This window comes from Blennius ocellaris, assembly GCF_963422515.1.
Source record: "Blennius ocellaris genome assembly, chromosome: 21".
NCBI lineage: Eukaryota > Metazoa > Chordata > Actinopteri > Blenniiformes > Blenniidae > Blennius > Blennius ocellaris.
Window position 1 is genome coordinate 11,863,714 of NC_137670.1, and position 20,302 is coordinate 11,884,015.

The 20,302-nt window shown below is 40.5% G+C and overlaps 1 protein-coding gene across 1 annotated transcript; it reads right to left on the reverse strand.

The window, feature by feature from the left end:
* Positions 1-1,333: 1,333 nt before the first annotated feature.
* Positions 1,334-14,896, reverse strand: fshr (follicle stimulating hormone receptor; the record flags this gene model as incomplete). Its single annotated transcript, XM_080517057.1, has 12 exons — positions 1,334-1,870; positions 4,215-4,406; positions 4,495-4,676; positions 5,243-5,463; positions 6,179-6,364; positions 6,826-6,900; positions 7,029-7,097; positions 8,444-8,524; positions 8,952-9,023; positions 9,629-9,703; positions 9,806-9,880; positions 14,757-14,896. The coding sequence occupies 12 exons, from the start codon at positions 14,894-14,896 to the stop codon at positions 1,334-1,336; spliced, it is 1,905 nt and encodes a 634-aa protein (XP_080373183.1).
* Positions 14,897-20,302: the final 5,406 nt, after the last annotated feature.

A 20,302-nucleotide genomic window follows, 5' to 3' on the forward strand; every position in this document is an offset into this window, starting at 1 on the left:
TGAGGTGGACGAGGATTCCTCTTTGCAGCTGCAGCCTTGAAACTGTTCAGTGTGTGCATGTGCATCTTATCGCGCAGCCATTTCCATCCTCCTGTAATGAGCAGAAAGAGCAGCTGTGTCGTCTCTGCTCCTACACCTGCCCACCCATCTTGGTACACAGAGCAGAGGTTGGTAGGGTCACTTTGTCCTTGAGAGCTTTGGCTGCATTGAAGGACAACATTACTAGGAAAAAAGACAACCCACTCATTGTGTATGTGTGTGTGTGTTTGCGTGTGTGTGCACGCGAGTGCGCTCGTATGTTTTGTCCCCACACTCAGTCACAATACAAAATGTACTCAAGAAGAGAGAGCAGGTGTTCATAAAACAGCTTTATGAAACGGCATGAAAAAAGAAACAAATCTCCTGAAGAAAAAACTCTTTATACAAAATGCAAAAATGGAAAAAAGTGACTCTTGATAAAACTTTCATTTACAAACATAAACACAATAAGATTTAAAAGATTGTCACGTTTACAAAAAAAAAAAAAAAAGTAGACACTGAACATTTGAAGGGGATTTGGAGGTGTGGAAAGGAACAGCAGGCAGGCTGAGGGTATGAGAGGATTATTAATCAGAAGGTCCCTACGGCGACCTTCTTAATGAATATCATTCAATCACCTCGTTGAAAGTGAAATCCACGTTCATTTCTTGATGCGTGCATGCGAAGATCCTATCTGTCAATCTGTTTCCAAAGTACATAATTTTGTTTGATTATTTTGAGACACCAGATGGATGTTGTTTGTTGCGTAAGGATGAAGTCATCAGTTTGCTACTCTTTCTACCTTTTTTCCCGAAGCAGTACGTTACAGCAAAAACCCACCCGCCCGCCACTCCAATCAACTTAAAACAAACAAAAAAAAAGGGTACCTGGGACAGCTGTTTGACCCAGATTTGATCAAACTATCTGCAGTTTTCTTGCATACAGCACAGAATTTGCCTGCGTAGTTTGATGAGGACACTGTGCTCCGATACAACTGACCAGGCATTCTCACTGGGACAGACAACACTGAGGCTGAACAGCTCTGATGACCATGTAGAGTCCACATACAATTGGATCATGAAAATTAATTGCAGAGGTATTACTTTAAGGAATTAGCAGCATGTTCAGAGGCCATTTGAATAAAACAAGTGCATATGTCAAAAGTTAAGATTTTAACTTTTGGGTTTTCTTCCATTGAAAACTAATATTTTTCTTTGTTTGCCTGTAGTAATATGGCTTGTGTAGGAGGGATAATCCAACACTCTTTCAGGCAATTGAGCAAAAGTCTGGACCAACAGATATTCTTTTGTGACAATCAGTACTCTTGTTTCCCATCTAGACTGAGTGTGTTGGCCAAAGAAGGCATTGTCAGGCGGCTGCTCTTTGGAGAAGTCCATGCTGGCTGCTGACAGGACGAACTCTCCGTCCGGTAAATCTGTGCCCAGGTCTTAAAAAGGCCAAAGCGAGCTGAGAGCATGAAGAAGTCCCGTCGGAAGGTACGGGTGAAGAAGGCGTACAAGAAGGGGTTGGCGCACGAGTTGATGGGGTAGAAAAGGACCAGCAGAAGTTTGGAATCTGAGACGGAGATGAGAGGCAGCTTGAGAGCGGCTGAGATAGCGAAGAAGAAGATGGGAGCCATGCAGATGAAGTCGGTGAAGATGAGCACGGCCATACGCTGGGCCACACGGGTGTCTGCGTGGGCTGGTGCGGACGAGGGCTTTCGGTACGTCAGGTAGATGCTCAGGTAGCAGCCGCACACGAGGAAGAAGGCCACGATGTTGAGGAGAAGAAGAGAAACCACATAGACCTGGGACGCCACCGACTCCACGTCCATGGGGAGGCAAATACTCACCTGCATGAACACATTTTGAAGAAACCATGAGGTATCAGCAGCCACAGTGAAGTTGCCGTATTTGGTAACTTGTGCATTTGTTCTTATAATATCAAAGCTAACGATAAATAGTTCATCAAGGTGCTGACGGACATTGCGATAAGTGGAATGGGTATTGGTTGTGCAGGATTTGCAGAATTAGCAAAGTATTTAAAAACAACTCTGCAACATAATTTATTCTATAATAATGCCATGACATGCATTTGCATATAGGTGTATTGTTAAATCTCAACATGCTGACCTGTATTACCATTTGCCTTCTGTAAATGTAAAATATATTTTTGTGTGTTCGCCAAATAAATTGTGATACACATTCAAAGCCAACAAATGATGACATATTTAAGTTATTGTGGCTCCATAGCACAGCTGCTCAGTGAAGAAAAGACATGTCCTGGATGTGGAAAGATGCAGCTGCAAACTCTACAAGTGCTGTTTTTGGGATTCCAGCTGAGAGCATTTTTTTTCTTTGTTCTTTTTGTCTGTGTCTCTTGTCCTACAAATGAAAAAAAAAAAAAAAAAGCCTAAAAAAGTACAATCCAACATCTAAAAGGCTACTGGGACAATGTGTAAAATATATATATAAACCCAGTAAAAAATATTTGTATTCAAAGCACATCAAACTATATAAGATGCTGTAATTAAAGCATTTCATTGTTTCCTGAAAAGTGTTTGCATATTTGAATCATATTGTAGCTGCACCAAAGGCTAAAAGGCTTTAAAACAATTTACAACCGTCTTACTATCTGATGTGTTCTATGTGATCGAAAAAGTAACCAAGAACTTGGTTTTACAATTAATTGCATAACCTTCAACTGCAGACAACAGCTATAATGTATACCCAAACACTGCTAATGCAGAAGTTAGTTTACAGTATATACCATGTTATAAATCCTCAGCCACACAAACTCAGATACTTCACACATGTTTATGGGTGAATGCAGTATTTCACAATATTGTACAAGAAAGATAAAATATAGAGATACAATAAGGTATAGAACGGTCGCTTCATTAATAAAAAAAAGGGTATTTTAACAAACTAATTATTAGTTTTATCCTCTGCTTATTTACATTTAGTTTAGTTCATTTCGGACATATGGGTACATAACAAAACAAAGATAAACTAACACAAACAAACAACAAACATAACAGAGCAAATCAAACAAGGCAAAAAAAAAAAATTAAGTAACAGCTAACTCATAAATAATGGCCCAACATACCCAAAAAGGCGTTAAATACATTTTACATAATTATTGTAGTTTTATTTACTTCCGTTTATTTTATTTTTTTTACTCCCTTAACCAGAGCAGCAGCACGTGCAGCGTCTCTGGGCGCAGCACAGTGAATACAAAGCAGCATAATACCGAGTGGAATAATATTAAGGCAGAAAGTTCCACTTTAAAAAGTTCCCTGACGGCTGATTGAGAAAGTGAAAGTCATTAGCTCTACTTTGTAAAGCCGAATTTAACGACCACAGAAGTAATTCTGCAGCGAAACAGCAGGTTGCCATGTTGGCTGACAAGCAGGCAACAAACTACTAAAACTGGAGGAAACTCTTGCGGGTAAAATATTGATTTCTCCTCTTTCTCTCTTTCCATGGCAATCCTGCATGAGTGTCTGCTTGCGTGGGCGTGCTCTCTCTCTCTCTCTCTCTCTCTCTCTCTCTCTCTCTCTCTCTCTCTCAATGGGTGTTTATTTCTAGTGTGTGTGTATATTACAGTATATTATTGCCACTTAGTCCATGCAATAAGTTCACAACTAACTTATGTTAGATATTTATTAATTTATGTTTTTAGTATTTTGCTAATCATCAAAAGAAACAGTTTCACGCAAAGCTAAAAAGACGTTATAAAAATAGTCTTTGAATTTGTGAAAGACGGTGTCAGTGTGTTGAGTCAACTTTAATTCAGTTGTTTCCCATGAATAAATGCCCATTACAAGCTTCAGTCTTCACTAGAAAAACAATGCCATTAATCGCAATTAATTACAGAAAATGGTGAAATTAGTAAAAACATTTTAATTGATTGATAGCACTATATATATATATATATATATATATATATATATATATATATATATATATATATATATATATATATATATATATATATATATATATATATATATATATATATATATTGCAGACACAGGTCCATATAAAACTAGGGCATACAAGTTGGGTAAGTCATATAAGTCAGAATTAATAAAAATAACAAAAGATACTAACACACTAAACTGTGAATATAATATATATTTTTTAAAGTAATGGAACTACTATATTATAATGCAAAAAAACGAGGGAACTCACTTTGCCGTAGCTGCTGACCCCAACTGTGGGAAGCAGTGCAGCCAGCATAGAGAAGATCCAGCCTGCGGTCATGATCATGCACGCGTGTCTCAGGCGAAGTCTGCGATCGAGCCGCAGAGCATGTGTGATGGTGTGCCAGCGTTCCACGGTGATCGCTGTCAACGTGAACACCGACAGCTCGCTGGCGAACACCTGCAGAGACGATACTTCACAATCGGAATGTGCACGTCGCAGAGCGTCGTCACCGTTCTCTTTTGCGCACCGCGCACACATTGCATACCGTGAAAAAGCCTGCGGCTTTGCAGCCAAACCCCATCTGCCAGTCTATGGCGTGGTTGTAGTACCGGCCACGAGTGAGCATGTCCATCGCTGCTATGACCACCAGGTAGATGCCCATACAGAGGTCAGCGAAAGCCAAGTGGCACATGAGGAAGCGAGGTACAGTCAGCTTGGAGCGGCTGCCTAATGACACAAAGTCATGAAGTAGAAGCATATTAATAGAAAAACCCCCATATTTGGATAGACTTTTTTTTTTAGGTATTAGAAATACAAACTGTCACATCTGACTTCAACATAAACTTAGAAAAACTATGTTAACTTCAAAAATGCAGTTAGGTAGACATTAAAGGTCCCAAATTATACAGTTTTACCCAATTTCACATAGGTGTCAGAGGTCTTACATTATATTCAAAGAACCTCTCGCACGGCCCTTTTGGGTAGAAAAAATGGTGCCCATGTAATTTTATAGGGTTGAGCTCATCTATGTAGGAGGGTCAAAGGGAGTATTCCCTATCACAAAGAGTGGTTATTTCCCCAGGTGATGTCATGAAGGGAAAATCCGTGATTCACACACATTCTCCTCAAGGTGGACCAAACAAGTGAAGGAATTGATCGACTTTCTTCACTTCTCGGGCCTCATTCACAGAATATGGCGACACACACCACTGTGAGAAAACCAAAGTGGATTTTGCACGATACGGGACCTTTAATGCAGCAAAAAAACACGACATAACATGAACCTTTCTTACCTAATAATACGAAGATAACCACTGCGTTGCCCAGCAGTGCCAGGATAGAGATGATCCAGATGAGCACCCGTAGAGGGCTGGGGGACATGATGTCCTCGCAAGGGTTGAAATTGTCTGGCGCTGGGCTGCAGGTGAAGGAGTTGGAGTTGGAGCACCTGGACCAGTAGAACAGTTCATCATCCCTAGCTTCAGGGTGGGCGCACAAGCTGTTCCACTCTGATCTGGCACAACGCAACACACAGGAAGTGCAAAAAAGAGCTATAAACAAAATAATTTTCTTTATCTTGTTTGAGATGCAAGCTTTTACTTATAACACTCAAACGCCATGTTTAGGGAATTGCTGCTCTCTATATTAGTATATACAGTAGTATAAAATACATACACATCAAGTCATACTGCCACATTAGAAATACGCCCCCCCCCCCCCCAACAAAAAAACCTTGCATAATAAATAGCTTAATTGCCTGGGGAAGAATGAGCCTTTTGCGTATTAATTAATATAACATACTGGCACATCCAATTGCAACTAGCTCCCCCAGTCAATTCATCTGTGTAAATATTTGCAAATGTTTGCATAAGATTTACTGCATAAGATTTATTCTGCTTTGCTTGTGTGCACAACTCGAATGATGAATGCAATGTAAATTATCTAAACACTGAAATGAGCCAAACAAAAGATTATCTGATGTGAAGCAGGAGCTTTAGAGATGCTGATGAAAGTCCGTTTTAATATTACTGAACAGCGGCAGGCTGTGTGTGCTGCTTTCAGCCCTGATGCTGAGCTGACTTATTTCAGCCTGCGGCATCACCTTTAATTGTGAGGTATGAGAGCAGGGTCAACTCTTTCACAAATCCTGACTGTGAGGAGGAAGGCATATTTTTCTTGCCAAATGTTTGTACAATTTTCTTAAATTGTGTGCAGCGGCACAGACATACCTGTTTCTGGGCATGTTCTTGAAGGCGCAGCAGTGTGCCGGGTACGTGAGATTGGCACGGTTCAGTTTGGTAAAGAACTGCAGAGGAGGAAGTTCTTTCAGATGGAAGGCGGATTCTGCGATCAGCATTTCGAGGTCTCCGAGGATGGAGTGCGGCAGAGTGCTGAGGGCGGTATGTGAGATGTCCCTGCAGGAGCAAGTGGGATTCGACACTGAGGGAATTTCGTTTGCTATCGACAGTATGAAGGGGATCAGTAAATGAAAAAACAATTAGTTTTTATTGGACAAACTGGGATTCAAGATTGAAGTCATGCATGGAAATCAGCCAGCAGTGTTGCTTGATGAAAGACACTTTCTGATTGCCAGGTGATAATTGCAGGCGATGAAAACCGCTGATGAAAGCTCAGAAGAAACAATCACATTTATCTGATTTCACCTCCAAATGGACCCCCACCAAAAAAAAAAAAAACGAAACCCAAAAAACACATGCCTCTTTGGAGGTTAAACATTCATATTTTACTCAGGATCTTTAAGTTTTCCCACGCATGTCACGTTATTTTTAAATTTTCTCTACGTTTGGAGTTTAATAAAAGATGATTAAGAGAGTGAATCATGTTGGCATGTGTTACTGTTGGACGTAATGCTTACAGTACCACCAACTCACTGGAACCCACGAAGGCGTTGGGATTGATGTGAGTAAGCTGTTGGTTGCCTTTTAGGAACCTACGAAAAAAAAAAAAAAAAAAAAAAATTAGATGGCGAGAGAGAGAAAGAGAGAAATTAAATATGCAAGCTGATATTTTTCCCCTGTATTTGGTCTGTTTGCGATTGTGTTTGTGCCTGTGACTCACAATCTGTACATCTTTGTTCCATTGAAGGCGTCATTTGCCACCTCCTTGATGCCATTTCTGGAAAGCCGTCTGTCATTAGAAAGAGAAGCCAAACTAGAGTCACGCGGCTCCAGCACAGAACATTCCCAACTGCAGACTTATTGGAATTGTGCTAATTTTAATGTTTGCACCTCTTTGTTCTCAGTCAGAAAAGCTGAACAAATACATGGGACTTCAGTACAAAATCATGAGTAAATTGTAAATTAGCTCTTTCTTATTCTGCCGTTTATCCAATGATTGGATGACTGTTAAAGCTGCAGTGAATTTGTTGGCTATTAGGGAAAAATGAAATTTCACATGTGCACTCCCTGCTTTTCAAAGTGGACCACGGAATAATGGACTGAAGTCTTGCTGACACATTAACGCCACAGTTTAAACGAAACTATTGCTCGTCAGCAGCTCGAAGCACAAAAACTGGAAGAGAGAAAAACAAAACATGAAAGCAGCAAGCATGGGTTTGGAAAAAAAAAAAAAAAAATCCACCTACTGGTTATTAGATTGTTTTTTTTTTTTTTTTTTTCTGATGAAGTGTAAAAACAAAACGGAATTTAAAGAAATAGTTTGACAGGCTGTTAGGTGCCAGACAGCTACTTGGCTACGATGAGCAACTTCCTGAAGTTGACTGGTTGCCCAGCAAAAGTTGGGCCAAGCAGTCATCCCCCACACACATCTCCTGGTGTTTCCACATTTTTTTAATGCACTGAAACACCCAGAAAGATGCTTAGTTTTGTTGAGTTTAGAAGTGCGGAGAGATGGATTGTGTTGCCTTTATGTAACGGACGATCGGTCATTTCTGACCATTTCTATATACTCTATATACCATATACTCTTTAAAAATGCAGTATGTATTCTCTTTTAGACAGGAGTAATTATTTTCACCTAAAAAGCTTAATTCTTATTTTAATCCTTGAAGTGAATTGCAGATATCATTTTAATACAAACATGGCGTGCCTCTGAAATTGATTGAAATTGTAGTATGTATTGGCTTAAAATAAAACTACTTAAATAAAAGACACCTTAATTAAATGTGCATTATAGTACTTGAACAGATGTGCCCAATGAGCCCTCTGCCATTGATCTTACGTTCACCGAGACAAGCAATTGACGACAAACACTTAAAACTAAATTAGAGTACATTTCAGTCAGAGCATGATTCAGAGCACGGATCTCAGGAAAGCTGAAGGGAGAAAACATGAAAGGCAATACACAGAGGCAAAAGTGTTAGAAACTGAGAATCCCCCCCCCTCCACCGACAAGTAGGAGAAGATGCACTCGGTAAAGAGGGCAGAAAACATTTCGGGGAACTTTCACCAATGCAAATGCAGTGGATCTGTGTGAGCATGGCAGACTTCTAAATAATGTGATGAATCCCTTACATCTCCATGATGGTTTGAGTGCTGAGGCCTCTGAAGACATTGGCGGGGACTTTCTCGATGTGGCCGTTATCCTCCAGATTACTGAAATAGCACAAAGATCAAAAACATCCAATAAACCGCAAACATCGGGGAGTTCAATGGCCAAAGAACATTTTGAGCAAGACAACAGAAGATATATGCTGCTGAAATATATTTTGATCCAGTCCCTGATAAACCCACTTTCTCTGTGAAGCTGATGTCGGATAGTTTGAACATGGATTTTTTTTCAAAGGCGAGGGAAGAGAGACTGTAGGGAGGCATGATTTGTGTTGCTCATATTCTGTTGTGTAAGGACTACTTCAGCGCGCAGGGTTTGACTGCGGCATTGGATGTCTGATGGTGTGATTTCTTCAGGGCACATTTAAGTCTGTGTGCACACGGTGGCCTATAAATTCGTGCGTGCGGGAATAGTGGGTGTGTGGGTGAGTATCTCATTTGTAGCTCATTTGGATATTGCACTGAGACCTACAGCTGAAAGAGGGCCATAGAGCGGATCTTGGAGAAGGTTGGGAAGCTTTTCAGCCCGGTGTTGGAGATGATCCTGTCATTAAAAAGATTGAATCACCAAATGTCATTACATTCAGGCTATAATGCCTGAAAACACACACATGCATGCATACACACACACACACAGTAATTTGGAGAGAGCGACAATTGCGCTTATAAAAGTAGGCTTTTAGTTTCAACACATTTCATGTGTGGTCTCTCTTAATGGCACAGTTAAGTCACATAATAGAATCAGATGATAATGCTGAATTAGGCGGGTATTTAATCACTCAGTTTATCATAAAATATAAGCGACAGAGAATAGATAATAACAAGAAAAGGATTTTTCACCAAAGCGAATCTATTCATACTAATAATCCAACTACTATTAATGCCAGCAAAACAACTAGTGTACATTTTTCTTAGCAGTCTTGAATTAGTACTTTTATTATATCATGAGCTTGAGTTTGTTTCAAACTGAAATTTATGTGTGAGAAATGAATGAAATGCATCTTACTAAGTGAACTTTTTTTTTTTTGATTTATATAAATGATGTATTCATTTGCTCTCAGAAGTGGGCTTGTCATCCACAGCTCATCTTAGACTCAATCATTTCAGTAAAAGAGAAAAGAGAATGTTGAACTTTCACTCAGTACTCACAAGATCCGCAGTTTCACAAGGTTGGTGAATGCGTTTGGGTGGATGTAGGTCAGGCGTATTGACTTGGTTATGTGTCTGAAAGGAGCACATTCAGTAATCATGTAATCATTCGTAAAAGTCACTGATCGCGGAATGACAGGGTTGCACCACTGTTATTATCCTGCCACTTATACTTACATTTCAAGGAGTTCAGGAAGGTTGTAAAAGGCAAAAGGTCCAATACTTTTCAAAGCAACGTGTTGAGATATTATGCTAGGGAGACATAAAGCATAACATTTAAGTAACCAGACCTTCGGTTACAGTTGCTCACTGATATATTTTGTCTCTGCCACCCCGATGAACATATTACTCAACTATGTCTGTCAGAGTTTCCAGCTCTTGGTGTTCCTTTACAGAGACTAAACACACAGGGGAATAAAATGTGGCATATACTGTAGCTTTTAAAAAGTGACTAGGGTGACAACTGGGGTGACACTCTATCCACATATTTCCTGTATTTCTACCCTGAACCCATTAAAGTAGTCCTGCAAACAAATAACAACAGTATACTCACATTAAAGTGAGCTGGGATAGGTTGGCAAAGGCATATGCACCAACTGTCTTCAGCATGTTATTGTCCCATATGTCTCTAGGAGGGAAATCAGCAATAGGTAACTGATATGAATAGAGATATGGATATAATTATTTAAAAAAAAGACAGTGATAGGTAACACAAAACATATGTAGCAGTGAAAAGGCAACAAAAAACCCAACAACCCCAAAACAATATTTGAACTGATGAAAAGACAAGAGGACCCCTTTTTAAGTATGATGTGCTCCAAGACAAATGTATGTAAAAAAATATTCATATTCCAGGGCAAGTTTTGACTTCAAGTTATTTTTATTCAACCAACAAGTTTTTTGTTGTTGTTGTTTTTTTTTTTTTTTACCTGAAAGGACACAGGCTTTTCCAAAAGATTATAAGACAAAGTACAAGAGTCATTGTAAAAAAACCAAAACAAAACATTGTCAGCTTATATTTACATTTGAACACAAAGTGGCTTGTCCGAATGTACTCATACACTGTGAAAACTATCACAGTATATGGGAAGAGAAGATCCAAAATTGTCTACTATTCCAAACACTCTAGGCTGTCCTAAAGCATCCTAGTTATGCTGATTCAATGGGGAAAATAGTTTTCAACTCTACAGGTGAAAAACATCTGCTCTCTGCAGTTGGTTTGTGGTTGTTGGCTTCAGTGCAAAGTATTATTAAAAAATGTAAGATGTTTGGCATGCTGGAAAATCTCAGAGGACGTCGTAGAATACTTTGGACATGCTCGTTTTTCTTCAAATGTAAAATAAAAACAAGCTGACAAACAGTTTTTTTTCACAATAATACCTCAGGTACATCCTCTCAATATCTTCTGGGAGATGCCTTTGTCATTTACAATCGTAGTAACTGGGGCCTCCAAAAACACAAATCATCAATATTATTCATTTCAGATTTGATCCTAAACCTTAACTTACATGGTGAATTAGGCACCAAGTGGGACTGGTCCCTGACCCAAATGGTTGTTTCTGCCTTCATAGGACTGCTGGCTCCTTTATACATGTGGCATGGGAATGCTCTGAAATTCGAGTTTTTTTTGCCTTTGTTGGTCTAATTGGAATGGCACTAATGATTGATCCTGTGGTCCGTCTCCTAAATCATGATTCTTGTCTGTCTCTCAAAAAGAAATTGGCTGTCAGGCCGAACTGCAGCCAAGAAGATTGTAGTCCAGTGCTGGAAACCACCCCCGCATGATATCTCAGACTCATTACCTCAGGAGCTTTTTGGACATCTCTTACGTTGAATTATCAGCAAGGATTGATAAAGTAGGGCGAGCAACTATATCAATGAGGACAAATCTGATATCTGTCTTTTGCCAAAGGAAAACTGTGAGTTATTGTTGGCACTTGGGGGACATAAAAAAAAAAAAAAATGAATTAATGAAGATCATACTTGATTGCTCATTTACCACAAGTACAGTAAAAGTTTGCATCTCAAATATAATCTAGTGAACACTCAAGTCCAGAAACATGTTTTCAATATTTTATATTTATTCCAACTCTGCATCAAAGTTTAAGATTCTGCACAATTGCTCCATCCCCCCCACCCCCCCTCCATATCCTGAGTCTAACTCCTCTTTTCACTCATCCCCACATCCGAGAATAAACATGAGCGACAGACATACACACACACTTACATATTCCTCAGGTTCTTGAAGCTGGTGAAGGCTCCCAAGGGTATCTCTCTGATCTGTGTCTGGATAACTTGCCTGTTGGTGCAGAAACAGCCGTTTACTTGCGCTCTTGGCTACACACTGACCACCGGGACTGAATTAGCTCAAACAAGATGCAACATTTTTTTTCTCTGCTGTTTTGGGTTTTTTTTAATCTAGATTTTTCCATCTGGAAATTTTGGATCACATGTTTAAAAGTTCAGTTACTGCTGCATACTTGTAAATCTCCTCACTGTTCCGGAGCCTTGACCTTCAAGCGGAACAGAACGGATGAGCGCGCGCATTGCCACCAAGGAATTCAGTGCACGTCTGTGGCGAAGAGTCACTAGTACGTGCCACAAGGTACATGCTTATGTCAATATGTGTGAATGATTTATTTATTTAAGTTCTGATATGGTTGCATATCGTCAAACTCCCCTTTCGCACACTTCGGTGTGGGTTTGAAAATGCTCCAGGTGGGCCAGAATCTTTCACCAGTCCTCTCGTTTCTTTTGGAGACCTTGAGATCTCCTGAAAACATTCTGACGGCTCAAAGGAAAAACAGGTCAGTGTTTTCGTCGAGTGGCCGTCACCCTCGGCACTGTGGAGATGTGTCAAGGACACAGAAACTACTTGCACCACCTTTAATCAATGTTTGGAGATAAGAGCAACACCTTGAAACTTTTGAGAGATTCAATACCACAGAGCTCTCGCTCAGAGTTCGATGCTAAATATTGCTACAGGACATTCCTTAGAATAAAACAGCTCATCCCAAGGATACATAATTTATTTATTTATTATTTATTGTTTATATTATTAACCTTTATTTAACCAGGAAAGTAAAAAAATAAAAAATAAAAAAAAGCCATTGAGATCAAGATCTCTTCGACAAGGCTGACCTGGCCAAGAGGTCCGCAGCACACATCACGTCTATAACCGGCCACAAACCTCAAGGCACAATGGTACAACGTATTCAAAAGACTGCAGACTTTTCAATGAAGCACTCATATAAAGGACGTCGCCATAATGGATAAGAGGTTGCAGACAAAAGGCGTTTTCAAGCACGTAGTGGGAAACATGATCTATTATGAAAATATAATCCAATCTTGATTTGAAGTTTGCGAAGTAAAATTGCAATGCGCCCTTAAAAAGAAAGCTCTGGGTCAAGAACAAAACTGAGATATTTATAACTACTGACACATTCTATTTGTTTACCCTGAGTGGTGGTTATAACTGGAAGACTGTCTGGTTATTTACAATGTCTAAAGACCATAACTTTTCTTTTCTCTGCGTTCAATTGCGCAGCCGGGATTGGACAACAGTAAAAGCAGATTGTAAAAAACCCAAACGCCTGAATCAGAGATAAAGAACGACAGTAAATTATAGTGTCATCAGTCAATTGGTTTGACGCCATTGGTAAATTATTGCACAGATCATTCACATAAATAGAAAATAAAATGGGTCCGAGGACCGTGCCCTGTGGCACGCCTTTGGTGACCTCTAAAAAGGGAGAAATGGAGCCGCTCATTAGAATGGACTGGTATCTGTTTGACAGGAAGTCGATGATCCAGTCGGCTGCTTGTCCTGAGATACCAATCTGAGTTTTAACAAAAAGAGTGATCCATATTTTCACATGAATATGTGTTCTCTATATTTCATGTAGAGAACACACTGGGGCTCTTCTTGGCACCAACAATAAAAAATGGTAAATCCTAGGAGTGTGTTGTTGCGTATTACTTTCATGGTTGCGTAACAGCTTTACTAACTTTTTGCTTTAAGGTTATTTTTGCACAGTGGCATGACTGCTCGGACGACACGATGCATAGCACTCCCACCAGTTTCACACTGTTCCCTGATAGCAGTACCGTACAATGTAGCAACGTGTTGCACTGAAGGATAGACATTGACATGGATATTGTGGGCTCAGAAGTACAACAAAACATAAAACCTATTTGTTTGTCCGCATGAATCAACCCCAGATGACATTTTTTAACCTGTGGCTACTCAGTAGCTCAGTGTAGGAGGATCTGTTGTGCGACTGCAGCATGCTGAGGGTGAGCAGCCAAGCATACTTTGCATACATTTCCTGAGTTAATGAAGGTTTGACAAAACCGGCGTTGGCAAACTCGATGCAAATTTCATCCAAGAGAACATGAATGAGGATTAGATGGGAAAGTCTCCATGATTATGCATGCTCACGGATTTTGTAAACATTGCACATCGTCTGGCTCTTTAGGGGTGAATGGGAGGCACTATTTTTAGATTTACTCTCTGTAATACTGACCGATGAAGCGTGCAGTTGAGTCGAGGGACCCGATCAGTTTTACACATCAAAGTCAGTATATTTGTGGCTCATGAGGAGTGTGAAAGACCTTATAAGGTCTGTTACAACATGAGGTGAAGAATTATGATCATGATGAGTTATGATGCTTTAACGTTATTGTGAAAATTTGCTTCTACCGGGTCCACTGCTTCAATGCAGACTACTTTTTCAATGTCTGTATCTTGCAAGACTAAAATAGTAAAAGTAAAATACTAAATTATTCGATGAATAAAAGTGGAGCAGTCCAACAACAAGAGAAATAAAAATAGAAATGCTGCGGCGGGGTAAAAATAGATTTATTTTTTTTGGGGGGGGGGCGCTGTTCAGAGGAGAGGAGAGGAATAAAGATCCCAATAATCATGGCAATGCAGCTGAGAGCGATTGGATGTTAGGCTGGACCAAAATAGTATAGATAGAGATTAATTGATTGATAGGCAGCCATCACACTGTGAATATACTCTGCATTGGTGTTCCAGGAATGTGTTTGAGAAAGTAGAGCCGGACGATCGAAATGTTTAGAACAATATTTGCACGTTTGTGTGTGTGTGTGTGTGGGTACTCACAAGGTCTGGATGTCACTGCAGATGTTGGAGGGCATCTCTGTGACCCCACATCCCACCTTGTAAGTGCATAGTGATGGTTTGGTGGTCTCAAGTCCAGGTTTGATGTCCATTTCAGAGCTGGGCACCGAGGCCGCTGCCATCTTTATCATCACAACCATCAGCATGATCAGGAGCATTACCAACATCATTTCAGGCCGTCTGGGTCCACAGTGTTGAATGTTAACTTTTCAAACCTCCTTGTCTTTGTCTTCTTTTGTATTTTCTCACTGAGATTTTGCCTTACGCAGGTGTCCCACCAGCGCCCGCACTCTCATAAACCTCGTCTGCCCGTCTTTCCACTCAAGGTTCAGAGGCAGGTCTGAGAGAGAAGCAAAGTGAGGTGTTGTGGAGTTTTTTTCAGCTATGCAGTAGTGAGTTTTGGGGGCGTGTGAAACACTGCATGGGTGTTCGAGGATGTAGGAGGTCTCTGCTGGATGGCGACTGTCTGTGTATCTGTGTGTGTGGTTTCTCCCATACTGGTGGGGACCAACCTACGAGGATTTATATTTGAATTGAAGACAAGTTTGGACTTAAGGTTGGGGGTAAAGGTTTGACTAAAAGTGGCCTCAGCTGAGGTTTGGAGTTGTTAGAGTGATGAGGCATATTTGACAATTTCAATGAATCTCCATTACACAGACAAGGAATTCTGTAATTACCGGTGTGTTTTTAATATGAAATTAGTCATACTTTTACCGTTTTCATTTTTGCAAAGATTCTCTCAGAATTTAATCACAAAACATCCTGCTGTGAAAAGTAATCAACAGAACCCCCAGATGTTTTGTACTGCAGTGCCCCCCTCTGAAGCTGTGTGAGGGAGCTTTTGTCACAAACATTTTAGATGTTCTGTGAGATATTATCTCCAATATAATTTAATTAATTACTCCCTTCTCCTGGCACATTGTAACATTTATATGATATAGGAATCAAAATTCATAAAGAATAGATTTAAACATCAGTGATCAATTCATTGTGATCCTGAGCTCAAGTAGTGAACGCAATCCTTTTTTCTCAAAACAAGGATTAAGAATAACTATGAGGCCCAGGTGTGTTTCTGTTTTGTCTCTGCATTCACATTTGTGTTGAATGATGAGCACACTTTGATAACAATGGACACAATATTCCTTTCTACCCCGCTCTCCACACGTCAACAGCACACGCAGCCAAGTCACAAGGACACTTTCTGTTAACGTGCAAGCTAAACACACACACATGCTTATGTGGGAAACAGCTTTTTAATTTTTGTCCGTGAAATTTTCTCCTGCTATTTAGCTTCACCTCTCCATTCATCCATTCGAGTTATTGTTTCATTTTTCATATTGAGACAAAGTGAAGGCTGCATGTACGTGTCGTGCTGTGGGAACTTCATGTTAAAGAGAAGAGCTCTTTGAGATTTAATTCCAAAGCAGGAAGAAAAATTTAGCCTTGAGCTCCTGACACGACCGTGCACGCACACACGCACACTGAAACATTCTCCCACAGCTGCTCGGCTATCCACAGTGCAAAAAAGAGAAATGGAAGGAGAGGGATAGAGAAATATGATAAACAAATAAACCCACGTCGTTGCACCAAAAAGGGGACAGGAAAAGGAAGTGTGTGTGTGTGTGTGTGTGTGTGTGTGTGTGTGTGTGTGTGTGTGTGTGTGTGTGTGTGTGTGTGTGTGTATGTGTGTGTGTGTATGTGTGTGCTGACAATTCATACAAATATATAGATGGATCTGTTGCTGGTTGTGCAGGGAAGGATAACATATGCTGCTCGGCGCTTGTCCTTCCTCCATGAGTATCAGTGTGAGCTGGGCTCGACTCCAGCCCCGAACTCAAACTTGAAAAAAGCTGCCACAGATTTTTTTTTTCATGCAAAGTGGCTCAGTTTCAATTTTATGAGGCGCTATTTGCGCCTCATAAAATACAATCCTGATTTGAATACTTTTATTTTAACATTGTCTAATTGTCCCTACATTTTCAGTTGCCACACTATTCTCTAATTTAGAATGCAACTCATTCTGAATAATATAGGCTGTTCTCCTACTGAGGAGTCGGCTGAAATATCGGGTGCTTAATCTAGTCGGATCCTGTGATAAAGTGTTGTAATTTGTTTTGTTAGGACATATAGTTGACAGCACAGGATTGTTGGTATTGATTTGTTCTTTCAGTCAACTCTGAAGGTTTATGCTGCCGCTGACTGATTGACCTGGTGAGCGATGAAGTTGTTTTGTATTGACCCTATAAATATAGCATGCCTATTTCTTTATCTCTGTGCCAGCTGGATGTGTTCAAGGTCAGGAAAGCAGCAGATGGCCAAAGCCCAACACAAGCCTTTTGTTGAGCACAGACTTTTCAGTGGAGACAGAAAGTAAGTTAAAGGAAGAGATACAGTGGGAGAACAAGATAGTGGCTCTTCGGAGGTGTTGAAATAGCAGGTCCCTGTTGCCGCTCTCACCTGAGGAGGCAAGCTCAGCTCTGCAATCGCAGGGATCTTTCATCTGGCAAACAGCAATTCTGCAGAGACTTACACCGTTTACTGCACTGAGTCATACTTCAAAGCTCTGCTTGGTGTGTGCAAGGTGGTATTTATGCGCGTCTGCTGTCTCAGTTAGGGGGAGTGGGACTTACAAGAAAAGGTACCGGTGCCCTTGTTTTGATGAAAGAAAAGGTGAAATGAAAACAACAACACATGAGATCTGCAACTTCTAGGAGCAGTAATATTGAAAAATAGCTTCCTTATGAAAGCAAAAATGAGAACACTGTTACCACGTCGACAACTTCTAATTTAAATCTGCCCGAGTGTAACTGTCTGTCACTCAGAATGTTGAACTATTCCTTTACCATCTTGTTTCCTTCACTAACTACAAGTTGTGACTGCTTAGTCCTAATTAGACACTGATCTGCTCTCATAGCTGAAGGGGATGTGATAACAGTCACCGCGCTGCAGACGGGAGCAAAAACCAACACACAAACGCACTCCAGGCGGCTCACTTGGGTAATATTTTATTTACTCATTAATCTTCAAAACTATTTTTCATAATAAATTTCCACTTTATGTTCATCAAAGAACCGTAACAATAAAAATAAAAGTAAATACTGTAGAAAAATTGTACATATAGAAAATAAACATGGTTAATGAACACCTAGATGTTGAATCCCATTGGTTTGTTTCAGATGGCAACACAACAAAGACAGAGGGAAAGGAAAGCGATGGATGTGGAACTTTGAGGGCCGACAGAGAGAGGGAGGGAGAGAGAGAGATACAGAGATACAGAGAGAGAGAGAGAGCGAGAGAGAGAGAGAGATGTACCAAACGAAGGGAAACGAGAGCTGGGAGAGAACGGAGGTCATAAAGGCCAGTTAAAGATGGAGAGAAAAAGGGAAAATGTTAATCGTTGACATTATACTTTGAACTCTCACACACAGTCAGTTTCATGTCCTTCCTCACCCTGGTCCATTCTGCATGCATCCGACTGCTTAGTTACATCGCTTGGAAGAACTGGAGGGGCTTTGTTCATGTCATGGCACTGTTTGTATTGATATCTCGTGGGGCTACAATTCTTCAGCTGCAGCGGGCTCAGACACTGCAAAAGTCCATAAACAGATAAATATACCGTAGCCCATAGGGAAACCATCTGTCTCTGCTGTATTGGTAATGAGTTTCGAGAAATCAGTTAACAAATAGAATGAATACATGAGGATGCAAAGATAGAGAGAAATGGGAAAGCCAATGAAATAAAGCAACTTATGTTGTCATATAGCCAATGGCATCAAGAGCTGGATTTTTCTATCTATAAGCAACACATGGTAACATTTATTTTGTTCTGTTTTTGATTCTTTTCTTCGGCTGGTTTATGCTAAAAAAAGGTGGCTGGCTAGAGCAGGTATAGTGGGGGTTGGCCTTTGAGACATCAGACTACAAAACAGGACGTGGCCTGTGTTGTACGCACGCATCCAAGTGTTACACTGCCGTTACAATGAAACCGGCAACGCCGTACTCGTCTTCCTCCTCAGCCCACGGAAACCTGACACTTCTGGATTTAGTGGGATACGCCACCACTCCACAGCGCAGCTCAGAGACTCAGGCATGCATCACACGCGAGATGGTCACACTTTGTCCACGAAGATTGGAACTGAGAGTTGATTAGGAGTTTTGGGTCGTCGTCGAATCCCGCGGACTAAAAACCCACTTGAAGTGTGTATTTAGGAATACTTCAAGCCAAGGTGGTGAGTTTATGATGGTGGTGCTTCACGATGTAACCTCTGGAGTTTCAACGCGGTATAAATCACACGGAGTAAGATAATTCACGTGCAATAAGATCCCCCCCTCCCTTCCCCAGTGTCTATTACTGCCCAAATGTTCTTCATAGTCATCGTTATCATTGCCATAACAATTATCATAATGATCTTCATCGTTTTCACCATTGTCTTCTTGTATAGTCTTCAGTGTCAGTTATGAAGATACAGTGGGTCTTTAGCATTGCAGTTAGATGTAATTCTGCATGAGTAGATTGTTTATATTTTAATTTGTGTGCATGTGTATGTGTGTGTGTGTGTCTGTGTGTGTGCATGTGTGACACCACAGTCATGCATGACTGGTGTCTGTAGGTAGCATCTGAAGTCTCAAGTATCCTGTCCAGGAAAATATCTGTCAGTTTTCCACTGATTCCCACATTTGTGATTTACAGGGCGCCGTAAAACATCAGCTCTGCAGCATAACGACCGCAGCTCATCCATTATGATAATGGTCACCAGCCCTGCCTCAGCCTATTCACTCATAATTCACCGTCTCTAATGGCCACAACCTGAATCCCTGTCCTGTTGCTCGGGAATAGACTTGTACTGTCGGTGTGCTTGTGTCCTCAGCATCCTCGGTGCTTCATCAAGTTCCATCTGCTAACAGGGAGGAAGGCCAAGAAGCTTGGAAGAGACACTTAGTGCTTGTCTTGGTGCTATTACATCTTCTTTGTTCTGGTGCTCTGCCTCTTGCTCAACACTTGCAGTCTGCCATGTGCTTGGCGCTTAAAGGTCCTCCTTGACCTCTTGGAGTCCAACTGGAGAGGTCCCGTTGTGGCAGAGAAGCAACAGTTTTTTTTCTTCTTCTTCTTCTTCTTCTTCTTCTTTTTTTTTTTTTTTTTTAATCTGGCTGCCCCCAAAATAGTTCTTTATTGGGAGTTGAACTGGTGCTTTCTAAATCATTTGGAATGGTGTTTATGTTCATAAAACAAGCCTCTCTCAGAGGCTCTGTTCATTGGTAAATACTGTACAGTGAGGGCTCGTACCCTCAGGCCAGTCTGTGTGTTAGTGTATGGATGTTTGTGCTTAATGTGTGTGTGGGCTTGTTTGTGTGTATGTTTGTGCTTGCGAGCATGTGTGATTATTCAAGAGTAAACATTATCATCAGCATGTCTATGTCAGTGTGTATGTGTGTATTTTTTTTTTTTCAGAATATATCTATTTATGTACATATACCATTATATATAAAGGTGTATGCGTTATATGTCTGTGTGTCGGAAGTCTCCCGCC